The sequence below is a fragment of the Phoenix dactylifera genome, chromosome 11 (assembly GCF_009389715.1).
Source record: "Phoenix dactylifera cultivar Barhee BC4 chromosome 11, palm_55x_up_171113_PBpolish2nd_filt_p, whole genome shotgun sequence".
Lineage (NCBI taxonomy): Eukaryota > Viridiplantae > Streptophyta > Magnoliopsida > Arecales > Arecaceae > Phoenix > Phoenix dactylifera.
In genome coordinates, this window is record NC_052402.1 from 15478996 (window position 1) to 15502712 (window position 23717).

Sequence of the window (23717 nt, forward strand, 5' to 3'; positions counted from 1 at the left end):
GTGATGGGAAGCGGAATTGCTATAAAAGTGGAGAATTATGCTGCCAATCTACCATGAGATGAGGTGCTCCATGATCGCTTGCCTCCTGGAAGCTAATACGTGTGTACGTAGGAACTGAGCCTTCAGTAGTTGGTAGGTTCAGCATCCAGGATCCACTAATAGATTTGCATCTCCTATGTGGGAAAACCTAAATATTTCATTAATGCCATATCGGTGTGCCATGAAATAATTTTTATGATATTGTTTTTCCAGTAGGCTGCTCGAGCTTTTAGTCATTGTTTTCCAGGTTTTCTTCCAGTCCATATTAAAAACGCCCATGGTAAGTGTATCTTCTCTTATCACCAGAAGTGCATTTCTCTTAATAACTATTGTTTTCCAAGACTTTTTCGAGAAAAAGGGGGGAATTTCTTTTTTATCAAAGACAGCCTATGATATGAAAGCATTGGCAGTTGCATGAAAAAATGTCCTTATCATGCTAACTTCTAAACCTTGCACATCCTCTTTAGTTTTTTTTTTTTTTTTTTTTTGCCTCATGCTATTGATAAATGAAATATGAGGTGACTTGCTACTATTTCGCTAAAAAAATAGATAACCAATATTAGGTCATTTCAAGTCTGGACCAGTTAGCATGCATGTTTGAAGCTAACATCACTTTGCCAGGCAGGTATTTACTGCCTAGTCTGACAGTCCTTACCTTTATACTCTGCCATGTATGAACGTATGATCTCTACCCCAGCCTTTCCTCACCAAAATCAAAGGTTTGTGCATCCATATTGATGTACAGGTGCTTTTTTTCTGTTAGGATAAAACAGAAAACTAGAATGGGTTCAATCCCAGTCAAAAGCCAGGTATCTAGATGATATTAAAACAAAAAACTAGACTCATTCTGCAGTCAACACCCTCAACATACAAACACACTGTCCAACCAGTATTGCATTTCTTCATTTTTTTTTCTCTTTGTAGAACTGATACTTCATCTAAATGGAGACCCACTCATCAGTTCAATCAAAAATAAACAAATGCAAGCACAATACATACCAACCACCCTTGTAGAAAGCCTAAATGTATAGAACCAAAAGAATGCAAGTGAAAGATCTCCAAATTACAGCTTATTTTTTCCTTGTTTTATCTTTAACTTCAACAGGCAGGACAAGCCCTGAATCACTGCTTAAAATCCATAACCAAGGGACCACCACCTACTCTATGCTCAACCTAGAATTAAAAATTTTATATCACAAACAAAATGACACAAGTAGTTCAGGAATTACACATCCAGAGTAGGACCTCTATCTGAAAACCCTATGAAGAAGGTAGAACATGGAACAGGGGATTGCACAAAATATCACAGCATAAAACAAATAGTGGTCTGTTTTTGCAGCATACAAGGAACCCAAGCTCACTGTTAAATGTCTTCAAGTTGAATCGTGCTAGATATAGGTTCTCAACCTGCAACAGGCTGTATAAGGATAACTTTCATTGCAGAGCCACAAGCAATACCATCTCCATTAAGTGTTCTGGAACAGACTATCTTTTGACAAGTGGAGACGAACCAATACTTGCAGAGTTGATTAGAGTTCAAACGACCTCTTTGCTGTGGAAGACAGAAAATATGATCAGCCGAACCAAGAAACTTCTCGCTGAACTTGAGGGGACAATGAGAAAGGGAAAAGTTTAGATTATAATGACTTAAAATTGCCCTCCACTTGTGCACCAATAATTTTTTGAGCCATAACTACATCAGAAAATCTTATTTAAAACCCATCTATTTTTTAAGAAGCAATTTTCAGGCATTCATGTTGTTATAATAATTAAAAATAGATCATGTTTCAAAACATGATCATATAATGACAGATGAAACTCACAGACACAAAAAGAAAAAAAACAAACAAACAAAAAAATCCACCTACATTTACTATCATGCTGGTGTATATATGACGTTTCTTGTAGACTAACTTGTGGAGATGCTGTCCGATGGTGACATCCATCTTTTAGTTTAGGTCCATCCTTCACCATGCAGTTTATAAAATAAAAACAAGAATGTCCAGATCCCAAATATATCAGTTCAATGATAAATTCAGTTATGAACTTAGACTAAATTATTGCTTAAGAATGCTTTGTTCAAATAAATGTGCTTGCTTAGTCCCAACTTTTTCTGCAGAATGCAGTCTTGGACTGCCAATGAAGCAAACCAAAAATCATTTCAACTCATTTCCAAGAGAATGCTAAGGTGCAGTTGTAACCATCTTGCACAAATATCTGGAGAAAGAATCTGCCAAATATGAAGAAGAAGAGCTTGAGTGTGTAAAAATCTAAACTGCATGAGCAAAGCAGCAATGGATATTTTTTTTAGAAATATTTATAGAATATTCTTGCTGTCAATTAATATACCCTCTGCCATGAATTCAAAGGCTTGCATATACAAATGTGCCCAGGTTTTCTAAGTATATTATATTTTCAAAAAATAACACAATGGCAATTTCTAAACCAAATTGAACATAGGAGTGATTAATAACAAAAGGACTTTAAGATATGTTTGCAAATCAAATAAAATAAGCACTTCAATGATGAGTAAATATTACCTCATCAGCATATTTTACCATTAAACAAATGATCCTAGTCAGATGAGATTATTGCACTAATATCCAATGTGATCAAGAATGATCCCTTATGCTGTTAATATATGTACATAATTGTGGGCATCAATTGTATTCAATTATTTTTCATATGCATATATCGAAGCATTAGTAATAATCCTCCTCCTAGACCACTTCTTTTACCTAATCTATATCTATCCCAAGGTTTTTAGATCTCAATATATCAGTTACCTCAGTGAGTGGCTAAGACCAAGATGAACCAGAATCTCGGTTTATCTCAGCCAATATTGTCAGTGGGAAAAATCTGGAGGGAATTAAGATTTTCTAAGATCTCAACCAATACTTTTGAACCGAGATATCAGAATCTCCCCAGATATGGTAAAATCCAAGATTAAGAACTATATTTAAGCATTGATTTCATGATTTATTAATTCAAAAACTATTTAAAGAAGTAAAAGAATGGTTGAAAAATATTGGATGATATAGATATATCATATTCCCAATATCTCAGATTTTATCGGTTTATATTGGCCGAGATTTCTATAAATATTGTATTGAGGGGGTGCCTGATACCAATACAAAGCAAGATCCTGAGATGAAAAACTTGATCCATCCTCTCTTAGTCAACAAACATATTTGGAAAAACGGCAGAATTTTTCATTAAAATAAACAGCAGAGGCAAAAATGAAGCAGAGACATAGCAACATGGTATTGAATACCAAATTGTGATCAAGTTTTACCATCCTTAGCATGATAAAAACTGTAGTCAAAGTTTGTTCCTACTCATATGGTCTTTTCTTGTCCAGCAGTCACTCTCTTCACTACAACTCAGCCATAGATCTCAATGTTCCAGCAAGTTTTGCGACAGATCCCGCCACAGGGTTGATTATTTTGACTATCAATCACTTAACGCTAATCCAAAGCCCTTCTATCACTTAGCCTCTCCATATGGTCAACATTTCACAGTTCATTGTTTCCTAATGTACTTCTTCAGAATTGCTGATCCAGATGATTATTTACTCTATCTATTGATATAATTACAGCTGCTTAATCTCTAACTAGTTAAAGTTATTTCAAAGACTTGGCCTTTTCTTTGTGGGCTTTCTGAGAGAAACATCCAAAATCATAACCTACATCAGTATATGCTGTTGTTCATAAACTTTTTCTAAGTAGATGAGCTACAATGTTGAACCAATTGAAACTTGAAAGCTTTTTTCTGAAAAAAAGAGTGTGTAAAAGCTTAAAAAGCTATTTTACCATGTCATCCCAACTAGGGAATGCTTATAATGGTAACATATGATAGTTGACAAGGTAACGAATTTTTCAGAATGAGGTTGTTTCATTTATACTAGGCACAAAATGTGGAGAATCATATTTCTAGATATGTTGTGTTTCTTTTTTTTCTTGGTGAGAATATTTTGTGTTGCTCAATAATGAAGAAAATGCAGATCTTCAAAATCTCCTAAAGGTCTCCTGGAGAACAAAAAATTAGTTTATGGTCTTTCTTTGAGAAGATTAGATACTTCTTTTATATAGTTCTGCTATCCTTTAACTACCTAGCTATTTGTTAAAGATTACGGTAATATTGTGATCATTCTTTAATGCACAAATGCAACCTTCATTTCTCTTGGAGAAACATGCCTTGCAAGTTGTCAAGTACTGTACTGCATAGACTCATGCCACCATTTCCATTATTGAGCTTTGAATGGGAAAACCTCTCGTCCTTTGTAATCTTTGTAATCCTTCAAATAATTTTCCACTTAGCCTTTCAATTAATAGAAACAATTCAACATCCTTCTAGATAAACAAACTTAGAGGGCAAGCCAGCTTTCTTTTAAGAGCTCATATTGGTGAACCATCCTTTTATCAATTCAGGACTGTTTCACCAGTACCTTTTTAAGTCATGAAGATTTTTACCCACTCATCGAAGCATGCATACAGAAACAATTCGATGCAAATGATAAAATGCTTGGTATTGTCGCATTGCGAATTATTAAAGAATCCTCACATATTCTAACTGAGTGATCAACCTTAAAAAAGACAAGTTTTTTCTGCTTCCTCTTCTTTTGCCACTTTGCAGCAAGAATACGAATTCATAAAATAGCTAATGATTATCCATCATTTTTAAATGCTACAAATTGGAAAAAAAATCTGATATTGACTATCAAGGAAAACAAGATACTGATTTTGACATCAGCAAACAGCAAAATACTTGCCTGATCATAGAGTACCACATTTGCATTTCAATAAACCAACCTACAAAGGTAGCCATTAAGAGAGGCACTGAAGCACATGGTCCACCAAATGTGTACGATTCATCTTCTACAACAGAGAAGGAGATCAAGTTTCAAAATTCCAAGTTCCAGAAGAATGCAAGTCCATATTCTCCCTTGAGCGACTGTGAAGATAAATAGTTCATTCAAACAACTATGTTGATTAATAGTTTTTAACAAGAAACAAAATTGGCACAGCAGCAAGAAAGAGGCAAAAGAACCGGACAAACTAAAATTTAAGGGTCTATTTGGATTTTCCTATAGGATTGGGCTGAAAATCCTATAGGATTTATGGATTGGACCAGTACAACCAGTAAGATCACAGGCTACAAGCTGGGCTAGGCAAAATATTAAGGAATAGCTTTGAAGTCGGCCGGCCCAAATCCCATAGGGAGAATAAAAAAAAAAAAAAGACCTCGGCATGTAACTTGTGATCTTTGCATTTTATGAATACAAGCCTAACCCAATACGCGGCCCATGATCTTACTAGTTGTGTTGGCCCAATCCACAAATCCTAAAGGATTTTCAGCATAATCCTGTAGGAAAATTAAAACAGGCCCTAAGTATTTTCCTAGTACTACCAGCAAAAGCTATTCACCAACTTCGATTATACTCATCAAGGAGATCGGAGTGTTGACTACAGAGTTACCTAAAATAGGAGCAAGTAAGTCAAATTCAATAAGCAAGTCAATTATCTTAGTTACCTGAAACTGGAGCAAGTATAATTCAAATGCAAGAGCAAGTAAGTCAAACTCTTATTAATGTTTTACATTTAGGAAGCAGTAGAGAAGCATAAGAGCAATATCCTAAAGAGATAACCAAAGTCTGGCACCATAAGTAGAAGACTCTAGCTAACAAGTGACAAATACAACAAAAGCATCTTCATGCACTCAATGAGGGCTAGTGTCTCCAAAGATGATGAAGTGGTAACAACAAATTTCAGAGCTTATCTACCAAGCCCATTTCAAGATGATAAGGATATTTTTATGGCTTTGGAGATTAGACAAGCACTATCCTTTTGTTAGATGTATGCCCTAGAAGCCAATTTGGCTGACACATTGTTGATTCTAGGGACATAATTTTGTACTTGACTATTTATTATTGAATAAATAAAAGGCATCTTTTTCATTCATATTGTTTATGTGTCTATGAATCGTCCAAGAAATTAATAAGATGATGATACATATTCTCAAGAGTTGAGAATTTGAGCCATGTATCATTGGTGATTAATTTCTAAATGCTCCTGATCAAAGGATCATCACGAGGACGGTGATCGATCCGATCAGTGCACAGATCACTCTCCTTCTGGATGGACGAGACTTGAGTCCACAGTGTAGGGACACTGAAGTGATAGTGCAGGTGCTTGTTAGAGAACAAGGGTACTGAGCGTGACCAATACAAGAAGTCACTTGGATGTCTATCCACTCGTCAGTGACTTGCTTGATGTTGCAGTAGTGTGACTGGTCCTTTGACCTGCGGCGCTTCGGCTACTCACAGTGAGGTTATTGTAGTTTGACTGCACACATACATGGTCTCTAGCCATATGGGTCCATGCAGTGTAGATTGGCTGCAGTAAGTTCACTGTAGGAGTAGGGTATGCACCTATATGGAATCTATCGACCTTGATAGATAAGGAGAGATCCTATGTGATTTATAAGACTGAGTTCGTAAGACCTCGGCCGGGGCAGTATGCACAGTGGAGAAAGAGTTTTTCACTATCGAACTCGAGTCGAATAAATCTTGACATATGACAGACGATGGGGTTTGACGAGTTGTCCATGACCTCCGTCCTGTAGGGATCCACGATAGTAGGACTGTATCACATGTTAACTGCACCTAGAGGTTCATCATTCCATTCTGCTGGGTAGCCACTACATGCTGCTAGGTGTCACTGGTGGATGGTGGGACTCATAGGGATTATCTTGATGATCGATAAACCCTAATGAGTTGAGTTGGAATCGTTCCAACCCATTGAAAGGAGTTTTCAATGATATAGTGATAGAGATCACAATATATCTCACTACCAGTCAGAATAGAACCTATGGGGTCACACACACTAGAAGTATTGACCGATCCGATGGTTGAAATCGTGATTAGGAATCACAAGAAATCAATTTGATTGATAAGAAGTTGAAGAAGGAAAAAGGAATTAATTAATTGGACTTGAAACAAGAATCCTACTTCGGGTAGGATAACTAGAGTTCTAATTGGATTAGGACTGGGATTCCTACTTGGAATAGGATTCCTCAATCCTAATGAGATTAGGAGTTTTGAATTAAAAATTGGATTCCTACTTGGAGTAGGATTTCTAGAAATCCTAATTGGATTAGGACTTCGGATTCAAGTAGAGTCCTAATTGGATCAGGACTAAAATTAAACAAATCCTAATTGGATTAGGATTCCTTAAGTCCAAATTAATTATTAATCTAATGAATCAACATGACTCCTAATTGGATTAGGATTGAAGAGTTCAATTGAGTCATGGTTCATTCAAGTCCTAATTGGATTAGGACTAGTATAGATTGAACCCAATTTGGCCAATCCTAATTAGATTAGGATTAAACCATGAGAGAGGCACCTAATCCTCTTTGGAAGAGGATTAGGTTAACCAAGTAAGAGGGGCATCAGCCCCTCTCATCTTGGATGGTGCGGATTGAAGGAGAGAGAGGGGCCGGCGCACCCCCCCTTTCTTTCTTTGGAAAACCATCTAGGGCTCCTACTTTGAAGGAGCCCTTGATGGCTATAAGAAGCACCATGAGGCCGGCGCCCTAGGTATTGGAGCCATCCTCCTCTTGCTGCCGCCACCCTCCCCTCTCCTCTCTTGGTTCAGCCGCAAGCAAAGGAAGAGCAAAGTCCAAGCGTTGGCGTCATCCTCTTCCTCCAATCCTTCTTCCAACGCAGGGAAAAGAAAGAAGGCTGCAGAAGCTGTGTTCTTCTTCCTTGAGTTCCTTCTTCTTCTTCCTCCTCTCAAGCACTTTCAAGAGTTGAAAGAAAGAGAAGAGATCAGCCATCAAAGGAGTCTTTGCAAGGGAGCTAGCACCCCGGGAAGACAAGAAAGCTTTGATCGGTTCTCTACTTCGTGTGGATACCCGTAGAGGCCGGACGTTTGAACGGCTTCAAACGAACCCTCTTCCAAAACCACGAATTCAGATTCGCGGTGATCATCTACCCGCGCAAGGTGAAGATTTGATCTTCCTATTAGTTCTAAAAGTTTTAATTCTTACCTAATTACGAAAGGTCTCGAAACAAGCGTTCATGCGATGAACGTCGAACCCGTGCATGCCGATTCCGCTGCCATCTGAAAATTTTTGAAATATCAGCGGCATGGGCGGGTTCCCAACAGTGGTATCAGAGCCTAGGCTTCGTAGATTAAGGTAAGAATTAAATATCTAAAGGCATATTAGATCTGAAAATTAAATGATCATGCATGCTGAAAAATTCTGCATGCAGATTTTTCAGGGGTGCTGATTTTTACATGCTGATTTTTATGTGATAAAAAGATGATTCTAATTGCATTGTTAATGGGATTACAAAGTTTAGAATCATGATTAGCATGATCAGCGACCTATGTCATGATATAATCAGTTAAGTTTCAGATCTGAAAATTATAATTGTAGCATACGGTGATGATCATAGGATTCAACCCCTTTTGGTATCAAATGTAATGACCTGCGATGTGATCTGCGATGTCATGTAATTTTTCAGATGCTTGCATGCATCTTATTTGATGTTTTGAGAGGCCTGCGTGCCTCCTAAAAGGAGATGTAAATTATTTTTATTTTTATTTTACATCTGGTTGTATTTCTGTGATGTGATGTACATCAACGATCAAGTTGAAGCAAAGGCATGAGATGAAAGGTGATCTAAGCGGTTGATGGCGATGGGATCAAGAGTTGATCAAGGATCGAATCAAGGAAGCTTGGATCCAATTCAAGAGTTGAAGACCACTTGATCGATTGATGTGCATGTGCTTGTAATACGACCTAATTAGAATCCATGATCATCACCTAGTTAAAGTTTAGCTTTAATTATTGCCGCGATTATAACTGCCTGCAATGCGCCGTTTGCATGTGATGTGAATGAGAGTCGGGTAGATAGGTCTACATGTGATGTAGCAAACCCAATTGAGACCTAAATCAAAACCTCCTCAATCAAGTCGAGAGTGAACCGACATGAGCAAGTCATATTAGATTAATTGATCTAATTGGTGTCTAGGAAAGCATGAAAGGTGGTTACTTAATTAGGACCTTACTCTCTGAGTAAGGGGAGCCTCCCACCTGCTTACCTGGCCAATTGTTCGATTACCTCTTATGAAAGGCTCAAGTTGCAAACACTAAGACCTGATTAACCAATATTAAGTCAATAGGTCTTCCACTGTAGTAGAGCTGCTAAGGCCTTTCTGATGTTGACTTGTCTCGGCTGGATACAGTGGTCAAGTTGCATTGGGGGGCTGGACCTCTCTATAGACATGAGATGTTGTAGGGTAAAGGTGGGGTTGGGCACCAATAACTGTTAGGTGAGGACCCAATGACGACTTTATTCCTACGGTTATACGGTGGGTCTGACTTAACTAAGAAATGAGACCAATAACTGTTAGGTGAGGTCTTCATGGCTTAGAGACCAAGTTGCACTGCAACATGCTTGAGAAGCATTGTACAAGAGTTATACACTCATCCATCTATGTGTCACCAATAACTGTTAGGTGAGGTGGCATGTAAATTGGTGGGACCGCAGTACCCACTAGAAACCCTAGTCGTGTGGGATTTCCGTTTTCCTACCAGGAAAGTGTGAGGAATTCGAGAAAATAGTGGGAGTCACATTTGTTCTAAAAGACCTTAGGACAGATTAGGATCAAGTACAAAAGTCTAACTAGAATCTTTACTCTCTGCAGATACAATGTCGGCTTCAAACCCTTTGACCCGTATTCTTGAGACCAACCGACTGACCGGAACCAATTACAAGGACTGGCTTAGAAATCTCAAAATAGTTTTGGACTGTGAGAAGATAGGCTATATACTTGATTCAGATATCCCCACATTACCAGCACGTCCCACTGATGTTCAGCGTGAGATGCATAAAAAGTGGTTGGACGATGACATTAGAGTAAAATGCTATATGATGGCATCTATGTCTAATGAACTCCAATGCCAGCATGAAAATATAAAGACTGCTAGGGACATACTGGCACACCTACAAGAGTTGTATGGAGAGCAGAGTCGCACAGCTCGTTTTGAAGTGTCCAAGAGGCTTTTCAAAGCGAAGATGCGCGAAGGGCAGTCTGTCCATGATCACGGTCTGACCATGATCAAGGACCTAGAGGAGCTTGAGAAGCTCGGTATGGACATGCACAAGGAATTGCAAGTGGATTTGATCCTACAGTCACTTCCTGATTCATTTGGTCAGTTTATAGTAAACTACCACATGAATAAGATTGAATGCACTAAGACTGAACTAATCAACATGTTGGTAACTGCTGAGGGAGCCTTGAAAGGTTCAAGGGGCAATGTCCTCGCTGCTGAGTTGACTTCTGGTTCCAAGAGAAAGTCTACTTGGAAGAAAAGGAAGCCTACAAAGAAGCAGAAGAAAGACAAGAAGCCAAAGAAGGAAGTTCAAAAGAAAAAGGCTAACGACAAAGGAAAATGTTTCCACTGCAATGTCGAAGGCCACTGGAAGAGAAACTGTCCTTCATACCTCGAGAGCCTAAAGAACAAGAAAGGTGACACACCTTCAGAAGGTATAGACTTGCTCATTATTGAAACTAATCTAACGGTTTCTTCTACTTCTAGTTGGGTTATAGATTCTGGTTCTAGTGCTCATTTGTGCACTACCATGCAGGGTCTAAAGGAAAGTAGAAGGCTGGCGGAAGGTGCGGTAACCCTTCGGGTTGGCAACGGGGCAAAAGTTGCTGCTGTGGCTGTGGGCACCTACCATCTGCGACTACCGTCTGGATTTAGTTTAATACTTAGAGACTGCTATTATGTACCTGTTGCTAGCAGAAATTTGATTTCTGTTTCATGTCTAGCACAGGAAGGTCATGTTTTTACATTTGACAAAGACTGCTGTTCTATTTATTTGAGAAATAAAATAGTCGCACGTGGTTTTATGATTGACAGTCTCTACCATTTACATATGGATGTATCTGTGAATGTTACCGAGCAAGATGTGAGTGCCAAAGGATCCAAAAGATCCAGAGATGAGATAAACCAAAGATATTTGTGGCACCTCAGACTTGGCCATATTGGAGAAGATAGAATGAACAAAATGGATAAAGATGGGCTCTTAGGCTCATTGACTTCCGAGTCATATCCAGTTTGCGAGTCCTGTCTTCAAGGAAAGATGGCCAGACTACCCTTTGTAGGACATGGGGAGAGGACCACTGAAATACTTACCCTAGTACATACAGATGTATGTGGCCCATTCGATGTGCTAGCCAGGGGACGTTATTCTTACTTCATTACCTTTACCGATGATTATTCACGGTATGGGTATGTGTATCTTATGAGACACAAGTCTGAATCCTTTGAAAAGTTCAAAGAGTTCAAGAATGAAGTAGAAAAACAAACTGGAAAACCTCTTAAGGCTCTTCGATCAGATCGAGGAGGAGAATACCTTAGTGGGGAATTCCGGGACTATCTCAAAGAAAACGGCATAGTCTCACAATGGACACCTCCGGGAACACCTCAACTCAACGGGGTGTCAGAGAGGAGAAATCGGACCCTATTGGATATGGTCAGGTCCATGATGAGCTTCACTGATTTACCTATGTTCCTTTGGGGAGATGCCTTACTCACAGCGATTTATTTATTGAATAGAGTTCCCTCTAAATCCGTTCCTACCACACCGTATGAGATATGGCATGGTAAGAAACCAAGTCTGGGTCATCTCAAGATTTGGGGATGTCCGGCCCACGTCAAGCGACTACAGGCGGACAAGTTAGAGGCTAGGACCATAAGTGCTCGTTTTATAGGATATCCTAAAGAGTCATTAGGATACAATTTTTACGTCTCAGAGGATCACAATGTGTTTGTGAGCCGTCATGCCATCTTCTTGGAAAATCAGTTTATCCTTGATAGAGGCAGTGGGAGGAAAATTGAGCTTGAAGAGAAAGTCTCTGAAAAGCAACGAGTCATGGATCCTATAGAACCTATTCATAAGGAGCCAGTACACGATGTCCCTCAACCACCTCGTAGATCTAGTAGAGTCTCCCATCCTCCCGATAGATACTTAGGTATACTTGAAGAGGATACTGAGGAAATGTTCCTAGTGGGAGATAGGGATCACATACAGGATCCCAAAACATACAACGAGGCGATATCTGATATCGATTCCGAGAAATGGCTGGAAGCTATGAAGTCAGAGATAGACTCCATGCATTCCAACCAAGTCTGGACCTTAGTAGATCCACCAGAAGGTATTGTACCTATTGGATGCAAATGGATCTACAAAAGGAAGATAGGTTCGGATGGAAAGGTAGAGACCTATAAGGCAAGGCTTGTGGCGAAAGGGTATAGTCAGCGCGAAGGCATTGACTATCAGGAGACCTTTTCACCTGTAGCCATGCTAAAATCCATCCGAACATTGCTTGCCATTGCAGCATTTCATGATTATGAAATCTGGCAGATGGATGTGAAAACTGCTTTCCTGAATGGATATCTTGATGAAGATATCTATATGGAACAGCCTTTGGGTTTCACTTCCAGTGATGGAGATCACAAGGTCTGCAAGCTGCAAAGATCCATCTATGGACTAAAGCAAGCCTCTCGGAGTTGGAACACTCGTTTCGATGATGCAATCAAAACGTTTGATTTCATCAAAAACGAGGAGGAACCATGTGTTTATAAAAAGGTTAGTGGGAGTGCTGTCGTTTTTCTCGTACTGTACGTAGATGACATTCTCCTGATTGGGAATGATATTCCCATGCTAACCTCGGTCAAGGTCTGGTTGTCAAAAGAATTCTCCATGAAAGACCTTGGGGAAGCATCCTATATTTTGGGAATAAAGGTCTATAGAGATAGATCTAAAAGGATGCTTGGCCTGTCACAGAAAATGTACATAGAGGAGGTGCTGAAGAGGTTCAGCATGGAAAACTCCAAGAGGGGTCTCTTACCCCTAAGGCATGGAATTCATCTCTCCAAGAAGATGTGCCCCAACACATCTGAGGAGATTCAACGCATGAGCAAGATTCCTTATGCATCGGCAATAGGAAGCCTCATGTATGCCATGCTATGTACACGACCTGATATAGCTCTTGCTGTGAGTGTCACAAGCAGATATCAGTCGAATCCAGGTGAAGAACACTGGACAGCTGTGAAGAATATTCTTAAGTACTTGAGAAGAACTAAAGATTTATTCTTGGTTTTTGGAGGATCATCAGAGTTAAAGGTAGAAGGGTACACAGATTCAGACTTCATGACTGATGTCGATGACAGGAAGTCAACATCTGGATACGTGTTCTTGTGCAATGGTGGTACGGTGAATTGGAAGAGTTCTAAACAACCGATCATTGCTGATTCGACTATGGAAGCCGAATACATCGCCGCCTCTGAAGCTGCTAAGGAAGGCTTCTGGTTCAAGAAATTCATTGCAGAGCTGGATGTGATGACATCAGATGCCATAACACTCTACTGCGATAACAATGGCGCCATAGCCCTTGCTAAGGAGCCAAGGTCTCATCAGAAGTCTAAGCATATAGAGCGGCGCTTTCACCTCATACGCGACTATGTGGAGAAGAAATATGTAGAGGTGCAGAGAGTAGACTCCGCGGATAACGTGGCAGACCCTTTCACTAAGCAGCTGAGTCAGCAAAAGACTGAAGCCCACCTTGAGAAGATGGGCCTAAGATATATGACCAATTGGCTTTAGTGCAAGTGGGAGATTGTTAGATGTATGCCCTAGAAGCCAATTTGGCTGACACATTGTTGATTCTAGGGACATAATTTTGTACTTGACTATTTATTATTGAATAAATAAAAGGCATCTTTTTCATTCATATTGTTTATGTGTCTATGAATCGTCCAAGAAATTAATAAGATGATGATACATATTCTCAAGAGTTGAGAATTTGAGCCATGTATCATTGGTGATTAATTTCTAAATGCTCCTGATCAAAGGATCATCACGAGGACGGTGATCGATCCGATCAGTGCACAGATCACTCTCCTTCTGGATGGACGAGACTTGAGTCCACAGTGTAGGGACACTGAAGTGATAGTGCAGGTGCTTGTTAGAGAACAAGGGTACTGAGCGTGACCAATACAAGAAGTCACTTGGATGTCTATCCACTCGTCAGTGACTTGCTTGATGTTGCAGTAGTGTGACTGGTCCTTTGACCTGCGGCGCTTCGGCTACTCACAGTGAGGTTATTGTAGTTTGACTGCACACATACATGGTCTCTAGCCATATGGGTCCATGCAGTGTAGATTGGCTGCAGTAAGTTCACTGTAGGAGTAGGGTATGCACCTATATGGAATCTATCGACCTTGATAGATAAGGAGAGATCCTATGTGATTTATAAGACTGAGTTCGTAAGACCTCGGCCGGGGCAGTATGCACAGTGGAGAAAGAGTTTTTCACTATCGAACTCGAGTCGAATAAATCTTGACATATGACAGACGATGAGGTTTGACGAGTTGTCCATGACCTCCGTCCTGTAGGGATCCACGATAGTAGGACTGTATCACATGTTAACTGCACCTAGAGGTTCATCATTCCATTCTGCTGGGTAGCCACTACATGCTGCTAGGTGTCACTGGTGGATGGTGGGACTCATAGGGATTATCTTGATGATCGATAAACCCTAATGAGTTGAGTTGGAATCGTTCCAACCCATTGAAAGGAGTTTTCAATGATATAGTGATAGAGATCACAATATATCTCACTACCAGTCAGAATAGAACCTATGGGGTCACACACACTAGAAGTATTGACCGATCCGATGGTTGAAATCGTGATTAGGAATCACAAGAAATCAATTTGATTGATAAGAAGTTGAAGAAGGAAAAAGGAATTAATTAATTGGACTTGAAACAAGAATCCTACTTCGGATAGGATAACTAGAGTTCTAATTGGATTAGGACTGGGATTCCTACTTGGAATAGGATTCCTCAATCCTAATGAGATTAGGAGTTTTGAATTAAAAATTGGATTCCTACTTGGAGTAGGATTTCTAGAAATCCTAATTAGATTAGGACTTCGGATTCAAGTAGAGTCCTAATTGGATCAGGACTAAAATTAAACAAATCCTAATTGGATTAGGATTCCTTAAGTCCAAATTAATTATTAATCTAATGAATCAACATGACTCCTAATTGGATTAGGATTGAAGAGTTCAATTGAGTCATGGTTCATTCAAGTCCTAATTGGATTAGGACTAGTATAGATTGAACCCAATTTGGCCAATCCTAATTAGATTAGGATTAAACCATGAGAGAGGCACCTAATCCTCTTTGGAAGAGGATTAGGTTAACCAAGTAAGAGGGGCATCAGCCCCTCTCATCTTGGATGGTGCGGATTGAAGGAGAGAGAGGGGCCGGCGCACCCCCCCTTTCTTTCTTTGGAAAACCATCTAGGGCTCCTACTTTGGAGGAGCCCTTGATGGCTATAAGAAGCACCATGAGGCCGGCGCCCTAGGTATTGGAGCCATCCTCCTCTTGCTGCCGCCACCCTCCCCTCTCCTCTCTTGGTTCAGCCGCAAGCAAAGGAAGAGCAAAGTCCAAGCGTTGGCGTCATCCTCTTCCTCCAATCCTTCTTCCAACGCAGGGAAAAGAAAGAAGGCTGCAGAAGCTGTGTTCTTCTTCCTTGAGTTCCTTCTTCTTCTTCCTCCTCTCAAGCACTTTCAAGAGTTGAAAGAAAGAGAAGAGATCAGCCATCAAAGGAGTCTTTGCAAGGGAGCTAGCACCCCGGAAAGACAAGAAAGCTTTGATCGGTTCTCTACTTCGTGTGGATACCCGTAGAGGCCGGACGTTTGAACGGCTTCAAACGAACCCTCTTCCAAAACCACGAATTCAGATTCGCGGTGATCATCTACCCGCGCAAGGTGAAGATTTGATCTTCCTATTAGTTCTAAAAGTTTTAATTCTTACCTAATTACGAAAGGTCTCGAAACAAGCGTTCATGCGATGAACGTCGAACCCGTGCATGCCGATTCCGCTGCCATCTGAAAATTTTTGAAATATCAGCGGCATGGGCGGGTTCCCAACACCTTTGACCCTAACAAGAACAAAATCAGCAGGACAGCAGCTTACAGTTGTGGTCAATAAGAGCTACATAGTTTTGTTCAAGGTTTGAGAAGTTGGTTTTGGTTTCAATCAAGCTTTTCCAGTTTTGTTTTCAGCAGTTTTGGCTGTTTTGGTATTTTTGGCTTGAGTTTCAAAATTTCAGCTGAAACTCAGATAAAATGAAAATGATTAAAAAAATAAGAAAAAAACATTTAAGCAAATGAAACAGACATTGGGTAGTACTGGATTTTCAAGATGAAAGTCTGAAAGTATGAAGAATATAAAAACATTTGAAAATGAATGAAATGGTAAAGAACTATATTGCCTGATAACAAATCAATAACATGATCCTTGGATGCCTAGTAATGTAAATTTGACACTAAAATTACTAAAACAGAAGTACATATGACTATGAAACTTGATATAATATTTACTATCACATTAAATACCATGTACTGGCAACAATTTATAATCAACCTAGTATGACGAAGACTCTGATTAGATATACCTCATGTAACTGCCTTGGGGACTTAAACTAAGATAAAGCAAGTGCAAGCTCAAAACCTGCTTGGAGACCTTATTTCTCATTTCCCTTCAGAAATTATCTTAAAAAGCAGAGATCTCTGATACCTACAAAGTTGTATCTTTTCTTAAATTCTAGACCCAAATGCATTTAATTTTTGATAAACTCAATAAAAAATATGATTAATGTTCATAAACATTTTTGCTTTTAAATCGAAAATGAAGAGATGGCCCAACATTGACATTAGTTCGTCAATTTTACTTAAAGAAATGTAGAAATGACCTCTCAATGATATTAAATTAAAATTAAAACTAAAAGCCCCAAAATCTTAGAATGATCAATATTATGAATACAAAAGCACACAAAATCAACCTCGGCCAAGACTGGCCAAAACTGCTAAACGTAAACAACAACAAATTAGTTTTGGCTAGAACTAAACCAAAAATTTCAGTCAAATTAGGATAGACCTGTTCTGGGGTTTCAGCCGAAGCTTTTTGTCCTTCGTTTGATGAAGTAGACACTTGGTGAGAATTTCTCATGCATGTCAAACAATTATGGTTATAAGTGAAGTTAATATCTCCATTCATAAACAAAAAGGAAATGATAAATCAATAAGAACACTTCACATCAAACTAAGGCTAGAAAAGGTCCAGGCTGGGCCGAGCCAATCTCCTACATAAGACCTGCCAGAAATTTTTTTGGGGCTTCGGGCCAAGCTGAGGTCCGAAAACTTTTGAACAATCCCAACCCGAGCCCAGATCTGGGCCCAACCCGAACCCAATTGGGCCAACCCGAATTATCCATTTTGACTAAAAATTTGGCTGGCCCGAACCCAATTGAAGCTTAATCTTTCAATCTTTCATACTATAGCTTCACATTTTTTTGATGAAATACTATAGCTACACATTAGCAACCATCTGATGATCAAAAATATGTTTACCAAAAAAGTAAATTGATAACATAATTGAAAATGGCATTCCTACTTTCTAAGTAGTAAACAAGTACCAAAGTTCAGGTTATGATTTGGGGCTAAGTTCGAGCTGGGTCTGGGCTTGAGTTAGGGCTCCATTTCGGGCCTGTTTGAGCTCGGGCTTGGGCTTGGGCCGGGCCCGGGCCAGGCCAATGATATACCCAAGCCCGGCCTGAAAAATATGGGCTCTAAAATTTAAGCCCAAACCCCCTGAGCCCAGCCCCAAAAAAAAAAATATGGGCTCTATAGTTAAGCCCAAACCTGGTCCAAAATCTTTCGGGCCTAGTTCGTAGCCTAACTCGAAGTCGGCTTGGCTCGAGCCCAATTCAAGCCCTACTTCAAACCAAAAGAGTTGTAAGTACAAAAAAAAAATAGGAGGCTTTGAAGGGATCTTTCTAGGAAGGGCAATGGGATAGGTAAGGATCAGGTAGACCATTACCTAGACTCGTCCCGCAATTGAGAACCACATACCCATATCGGCCTCTAACCCAACTCAGGGTAGGGTGGGGTCTAGTGATAGATGGAATGGGTAGGGTGGGGTCTAGTGATAGATGGAACGGGTTGGAATAGATCGAGACGAGTAAAGCTGCAAAAATCCTTTTTTATATACAAGTCAAATAAATAAAAAAAGAATATAAGAGTAATCTTAGTACTTCACATAATGTTAAACAAAATAAGAGTTGAAGATATAGAACATAACAAACCAAAATTTCAACACTAATAGAAACAACAAACAGAAATTTTGCTCTTTAGAAAGTCAAATATCCCTTAAACTAATAAAAGTAATTAACCAAAAAAAATGAACAACTAAGCATATATCTTGTAGCTTTACATATGATTAATCTTTCTCATGATTAGTCATAATATTGTTTTTTCCATTATCATCATGATAATCATAATCATCAAGGCTTATATATAATTAGGTTGGGTTTGGAGCAAATATTGCCATTATCCGCATCCGCCCCAAATCCATTGCAGGTTTTAGGATAAAGATCATCCCCACTGCCGACTCTACAGGTAAAACCCGCATCATTAAAATCAATTCAAGACAGGTACTCGATAGGGTGGAGTAAATTTCAACCCCTCAATCACTAATGGTTTGAGTGCAACCAATATTTCTTCCCTTGATTTCATGAAGAAGTTAGAATCACCATAGATAAGAATTGAAAGTCATATCTCCTATGTTGAATCTAGACAAACATTTTAAGTACTAGATTCTACGGGTCCGTACAGGGTGTATCATACCATACTGGTCGGAAACCAATACCTAGTACAAAAGCCAGTACGAAGAAGTGTACCATATTCAACTTTGTACTAGTTGGGTACTAGTACAGATACCAAAATTGATACTTAAAGTGAAAACATTAATCCAGACAAGATACCTGCAAAGTTCTAATGATTTGTTTCTTTTTCTATCAAAAGTTTATTTCGAGAGAAGGTATGGTGAGATTTTTGCATTTATTTTTACAATAAGGCTAAAAAAGCATTAAAAGATATAGTAAAATTACTCTTTTAAAGAAAAAAAATCTCAAAGTTTACTATTCTTATTGACTCCAACAAATATTATGTCTTTAAGAGTAAGACCAAAGTCGGAGGAACCGGTTCCGGGCACCGTACCAATTCTCCGGCAGCACGAGTCGGTATGGACCGTGTCGGACCTGTACCAACAGAGAAAACGGTACTATGGGAGAGAACAAAAGAGAGAGAGATAGAAGGGAGAGAGAGGGAGGAAAGCTGGCAGAGGTTGGTGGCCTCCGCCGCCCCCCCGCGGCCTCCGTCGACCCTCCGCCGATATCCTGACCTCTCCCTCTCTTGCTCGCTCTCTCTTTCCTTCTCCTTCTCCGGCTCTGGCAACGGATCTCGTTTCCGTTGCCGGAACCGTACCAACGAGCTACCAGTACAACTCAGAGCGGCCAGAACCGCCCAGTTCGGGACAGTTCCGCCGACTTTAAGTAAGACAAACTAAACTAGTCAGAGCAAGCTTTATATTTTCAAAACAAGAGTATAGAGTGACTGGTTATTTATATTTAGTAAAATATGTATTACGTATACATCGCACAAACATATATCTGAATCTCATTTTGTCTTTTGCTAACCCTATTCTACTACTGTTGTTCACCTTCTGTTCTCCCAACATTTCTCTCCTAGTTCTTTTGAAAAGATAAGGCATTATCAAACTTCTTTCCTAAGTTTAAATAAGTTTAATAGTCTTCATCTGGAGAAAAACAATTGATGATCTGAATTTACAACAGTTACGACAAACAAATACAAGACAACATTCACAGAGCATCTTAATGAGATTTATTCTATAAGATAATAATACAGGATTCAAATCTTAAAACAAATTTGTATAAGATAAATAGGACACAAAAGAGGATGTGAACCACATAAAAAGGGAGAAAGAAGTTGTGAACATGACCTTTGCAGATGGGGCAACAAACAATATTGCGATCACATCATCCAAATTTCTCCAAAACTACAACTGGATAAGCAAATGCACCAAACAGACTAGAATCAATCACAAAAGGAGATCTTGGATGGCTGGTGCCTGTGGAACTGCATTTAGAGGAGTCTCCCCTCTTTGTCTATGCTCATGTCTTTCATGATGATGACCACTCCTTGTTGAGTTCCTATGACTTTTCTCTTCTTTTTCCTCATTATTCTGAGAACTCCTATGCCTCCCTTTACCATGACTACGATGTTGACTCCTCCTAGAACTTGAACTCCGATTTTCTCTATCACCCAAATCTAGATTTTCTTTTGACTGAGGAACAGATTCACTATTATCTGACACTCCTTTCATTCTTCTTCCAGAAGACTTGTTTGAAGACCCTTTTTGTGATGAAGATGGTTTGCCTTCATTGCCCAAAAGAACCTCATGTATTGCACCAGATAGCATATCATCTTTTGATTCCTTCACGGTTGTTAAAGCAGATGGCAAGACTCCATCACCTTCATCCATTTTTAACACTATGGGACGTGGCTTTGTATGCTTTACCTTTCTGGGAATCAGCGATTGCTCGGTGAGCTTTACAAGGTCCTCTGTGGCATCACTGTGACTGACTGGCAGCAGAGGGTCATAAGCACGGGGGAAATCATTCAATTCAGTCTCATCTTTCTCTGCAGGAAGGTAATACAGTCCATGACGTTTACGGTGTTCAGCAAGCAGATATGTTGACTGAACTGATGGTGCGGCTTCATCCTTGGTCTCCATGTGTTGATGACTTCGAAGGGTAAATGAAATTGACATGGATGGAGCAATATCACCCTCAGTTAATATCATGGCAAGATCAGAAAGATTTTCCTCAAGAACAAGACCCTCAGGTACAGGAACTCTCTTTTGAGCATTCACAGAAACTGGACCTATCTCTTCGGAAAACATTGCTTGCATAAGGTTCATAATTTTACCAACCCCGTTATCTTTATCTTTTTTAAAGCCCTCCTCCTCAGTCTTCCAAGCTGGAATCTCTTGCAACATATGAATCAAACCAAGAACATTCCTTGCCCGCTCCTGAACCTCTACATCATCATTCTCTGATAGCGGACCGACTGCTGTTTCGATCAAATATAGAATGCGTTTAAGAGATTCACGTGTAAAGAAGGGATCTTTCTTCTCTAACAAACTTAATAAAGAGGCAGGTTTGTCAGCAGTAGCAAAGCCATCAGCACTCTCCGTCCCAGTAATATCATCAGATAAGCAATTAGCAGAAGCAGCATTACATTCTATAGTAGACCCTCCTACGGTGGTTGAATGGCCAAGAGATGAAACTTGACTGGCTTCTAGTTGATCGATGTATGAACTGAAACAAAAGGCAAGAACTTTAAACACTGCCTGAATATAAACAGCTCTCACCAATGGAGGAAGAAGACTAGTCCTCGGCTGCAGCAGTGCCTCAACAAGCTCCAACCAGTTCGTCGAGAACTCGACATACTCCCCCGAAACCCAAGCAGCCGCAGACAGTATCCTCCAGAGAAATGGGTTGCCGAGCAGAGCAGGATCGATCAAAAGATCTCGAGCCACGCGGACGAGCTCCGGCCTCGCGTCCCTGACCCTCAGCCCAATATCCACGAGCTGCCGCTCGATCTCCTCCCCCTTAGCGCAGTGTGGGTTCCTGGCCATCTCCCCGAGAAGCGAGACATACCAATCGAAATCCACGATCAGCTCGTACACATTCCTCCCGCAGGTGGTGAGAACCGCGTCGAGCATCTCGTTGGCGAACACGGGGTCGGACTTCATGGCGTAGTTGACCAACATGACGGAGATCTCGACGACGTTGGTGTCGAACACCATCCCCATGATGAGGCGCAGGGCCTCGTGGCGGATGTTGGGGTCGGGATCGGCGAGGGACTGGATCACGGAATCCCTGCTCTCTACCACGCCCCAGGAGTTCCGCGGCCCGAGAATCGTGAGGGCGCGTAGCCCAAGGTATCGGAGGTTGGGGTCATCGTCGTTGGTGAGGAACTCCTTGACCTTATCCACGGCGAGGCGCAAGGCGCGGTCGTGGTCGGGGAAGCCGGAGAAGAGGGTGCGGACGCACTCGAGAACGAGGGACTGGGCGGAGGAGCGGCGGATAAGGTCGCAGAGGGGGTCGACGAGGCGGGCAGCGAGGCGGGGCTCGAGGGGGGCGAGGCGGGCGAAGATCTTGAGGAGCTTGATGAGGACCCAGTTGTTGCGGGAGTCGGTGAGGAGGCGGTAGAACTCGGGGGCAAGGGGAAGGTAGGGAGAGGGGTCGGTGGCGGAGACGAGCTCGGCGAAGGCGCCGACGGCGGCGGAGACGACGCGGGGGTCGGGGGAGGAGAGGCAGTCGACGAGGGGCTTGACGAGGAGGGGGACGACGTCAGGGCAGAGGGAGAGGGCGTGGAGGGTGGCGACGGCAGCCTTGGGGCGGAGAGGGGAAGAATTGTTATTGTTGTTCTTGGTGTTGGTGGTGGTGCTGCTAGCGCGGGGGGAGAGGAGGGGAAGGATGTCGGGGGCGAGGTGGCGGGCGAGGTCGGGGGAGGCGGAGAGGGAGAGGAGGTGGAGGGCGAGGGAAGAGAAGTTGGGAGGGGAGGAGGGGGAGAGGTCCTTGCGGAGCTGGTGGGTGGCGAGGGGCAGGACGTCGGTGGTGGAGGGGTGGAAGGAGAGGGAGGCGGCGAGGTAGGCGAGGCGCTTGTGGAGGGGGGAGGGGGAAGGGAGGAGCTCGAGGGCGTGGAAGGCGGCCCAAGAGGCGTCGAGGCCGTGGATGGAGGAGAGGTAGGTGAGCTTCTGGAGGGCGACGGCCTTGGTGTCGGGGTCCGGGGAGCGGATCTCGCGGCGGATCTCGGCGAGGGCGCGGGAGAGGAGGGCGGGCTCGGCGCCGACGGGCTGGGAGCGCAGGGACTTGATCAGGTCATCCAGGGAGCGCTGGAACAGCGAGTCCACCAGGGATGGGCCCGTCGAGGACGAGGAAGAGGAGGAGGAGGAGCCTCCCGCCATGGGTGCTGGGTAGGAGGAGGAATGCGAAGACCGAACGCGTCTGGAATGTGTTTGTTCTTGGGAGCCCCCTTGTCTACCACTCGGCACTGACGCCGGCGATTAGATTACTTGGGCCTTTGTCGAACCTCGCCGTGGAACTCGGAATTTCCGTCCCTCAGAAGGGAGCGAGATCCAAGCACCATTGGGTACAGATTTACAACCGGAGCTATCCGATCTCGTTGTATAGATCTGGGAACCGATAATCCTATACCCGCCGATGACAATCCGATCCGACATCTGCTAGGTCGGTCGCACACTCTTCACGCGTCAGTAAAATTCAGTTCCACAATTTGCAATTTGGCATGTATCAAAGGAGAGTGACGCAAATTAATAACAGATCTTTTGACCCAACACGAGTTAATCATGATAAAAATCATGAGTAAACTTACAAGAAAAAAAAATTCGGATACAAGTCATTTTTATTATCATATTATGCCAGATTACAGTGAATAATTTTTATAGTATAAGACAGATTAGTAATAAAATTGCAATCGGAATAGATTAATTTGTCGTGCATATAAGTCTTTGATTTTCTGTATCAACAAATGTAGGATCCATTTGTGAAACAAAAATTAAGTGTTAGTTTATATAAATAAAATTAATACCTTTATTAATTTTGAATATTTATTAAATTTTTGCTTTGTTTA

At 41.3% G+C, this 23717-nt stretch overlaps 1 protein-coding gene across 3 annotated transcripts; it reads right to left on the reverse strand.

Annotated features, from left to right (window-relative positions):
- Positions 1 to 1047: 1047 nt before the first annotated feature.
- LOC103709365 (AP-3 complex subunit delta) lies at positions 1048 to 23343 on the reverse strand. Of its 3 annotated transcripts, none has more exons than XM_026805518.2 (3): positions 19996 to 23343; positions 4811 to 4916; positions 1048 to 1591 (listed from the first exon to the last, which is right to left on the reverse strand). In XM_026805518.2, exon 1 carries the CDS (start codon positions 23029 to 23031, stop codon positions 20095 to 20097), a length of 2937 nt encoding a protein of 978 aa, XP_026661319.2. In that variant the 5' UTR covers positions 23032 to 23343; the 3' UTR covers positions 1048 to 1591; positions 4811 to 4916; positions 19996 to 20094. The 3 variants fall into 3 exon arrangements, 2 of the variants coding, with proteins under 2 accessions (XP_026661319.2, XP_008792886.4); XM_008794664.4 differs by having other exon boundaries at positions 4811 to 4992; positions 19996 to 23342; XR_005514016.1 differs by lacking the exons at positions 4811 to 4916; positions 19996 to 23343 and adding an exon at positions 1908 to 2269.
- Positions 23344 to 23717: the final 374 nt, after the last annotated feature.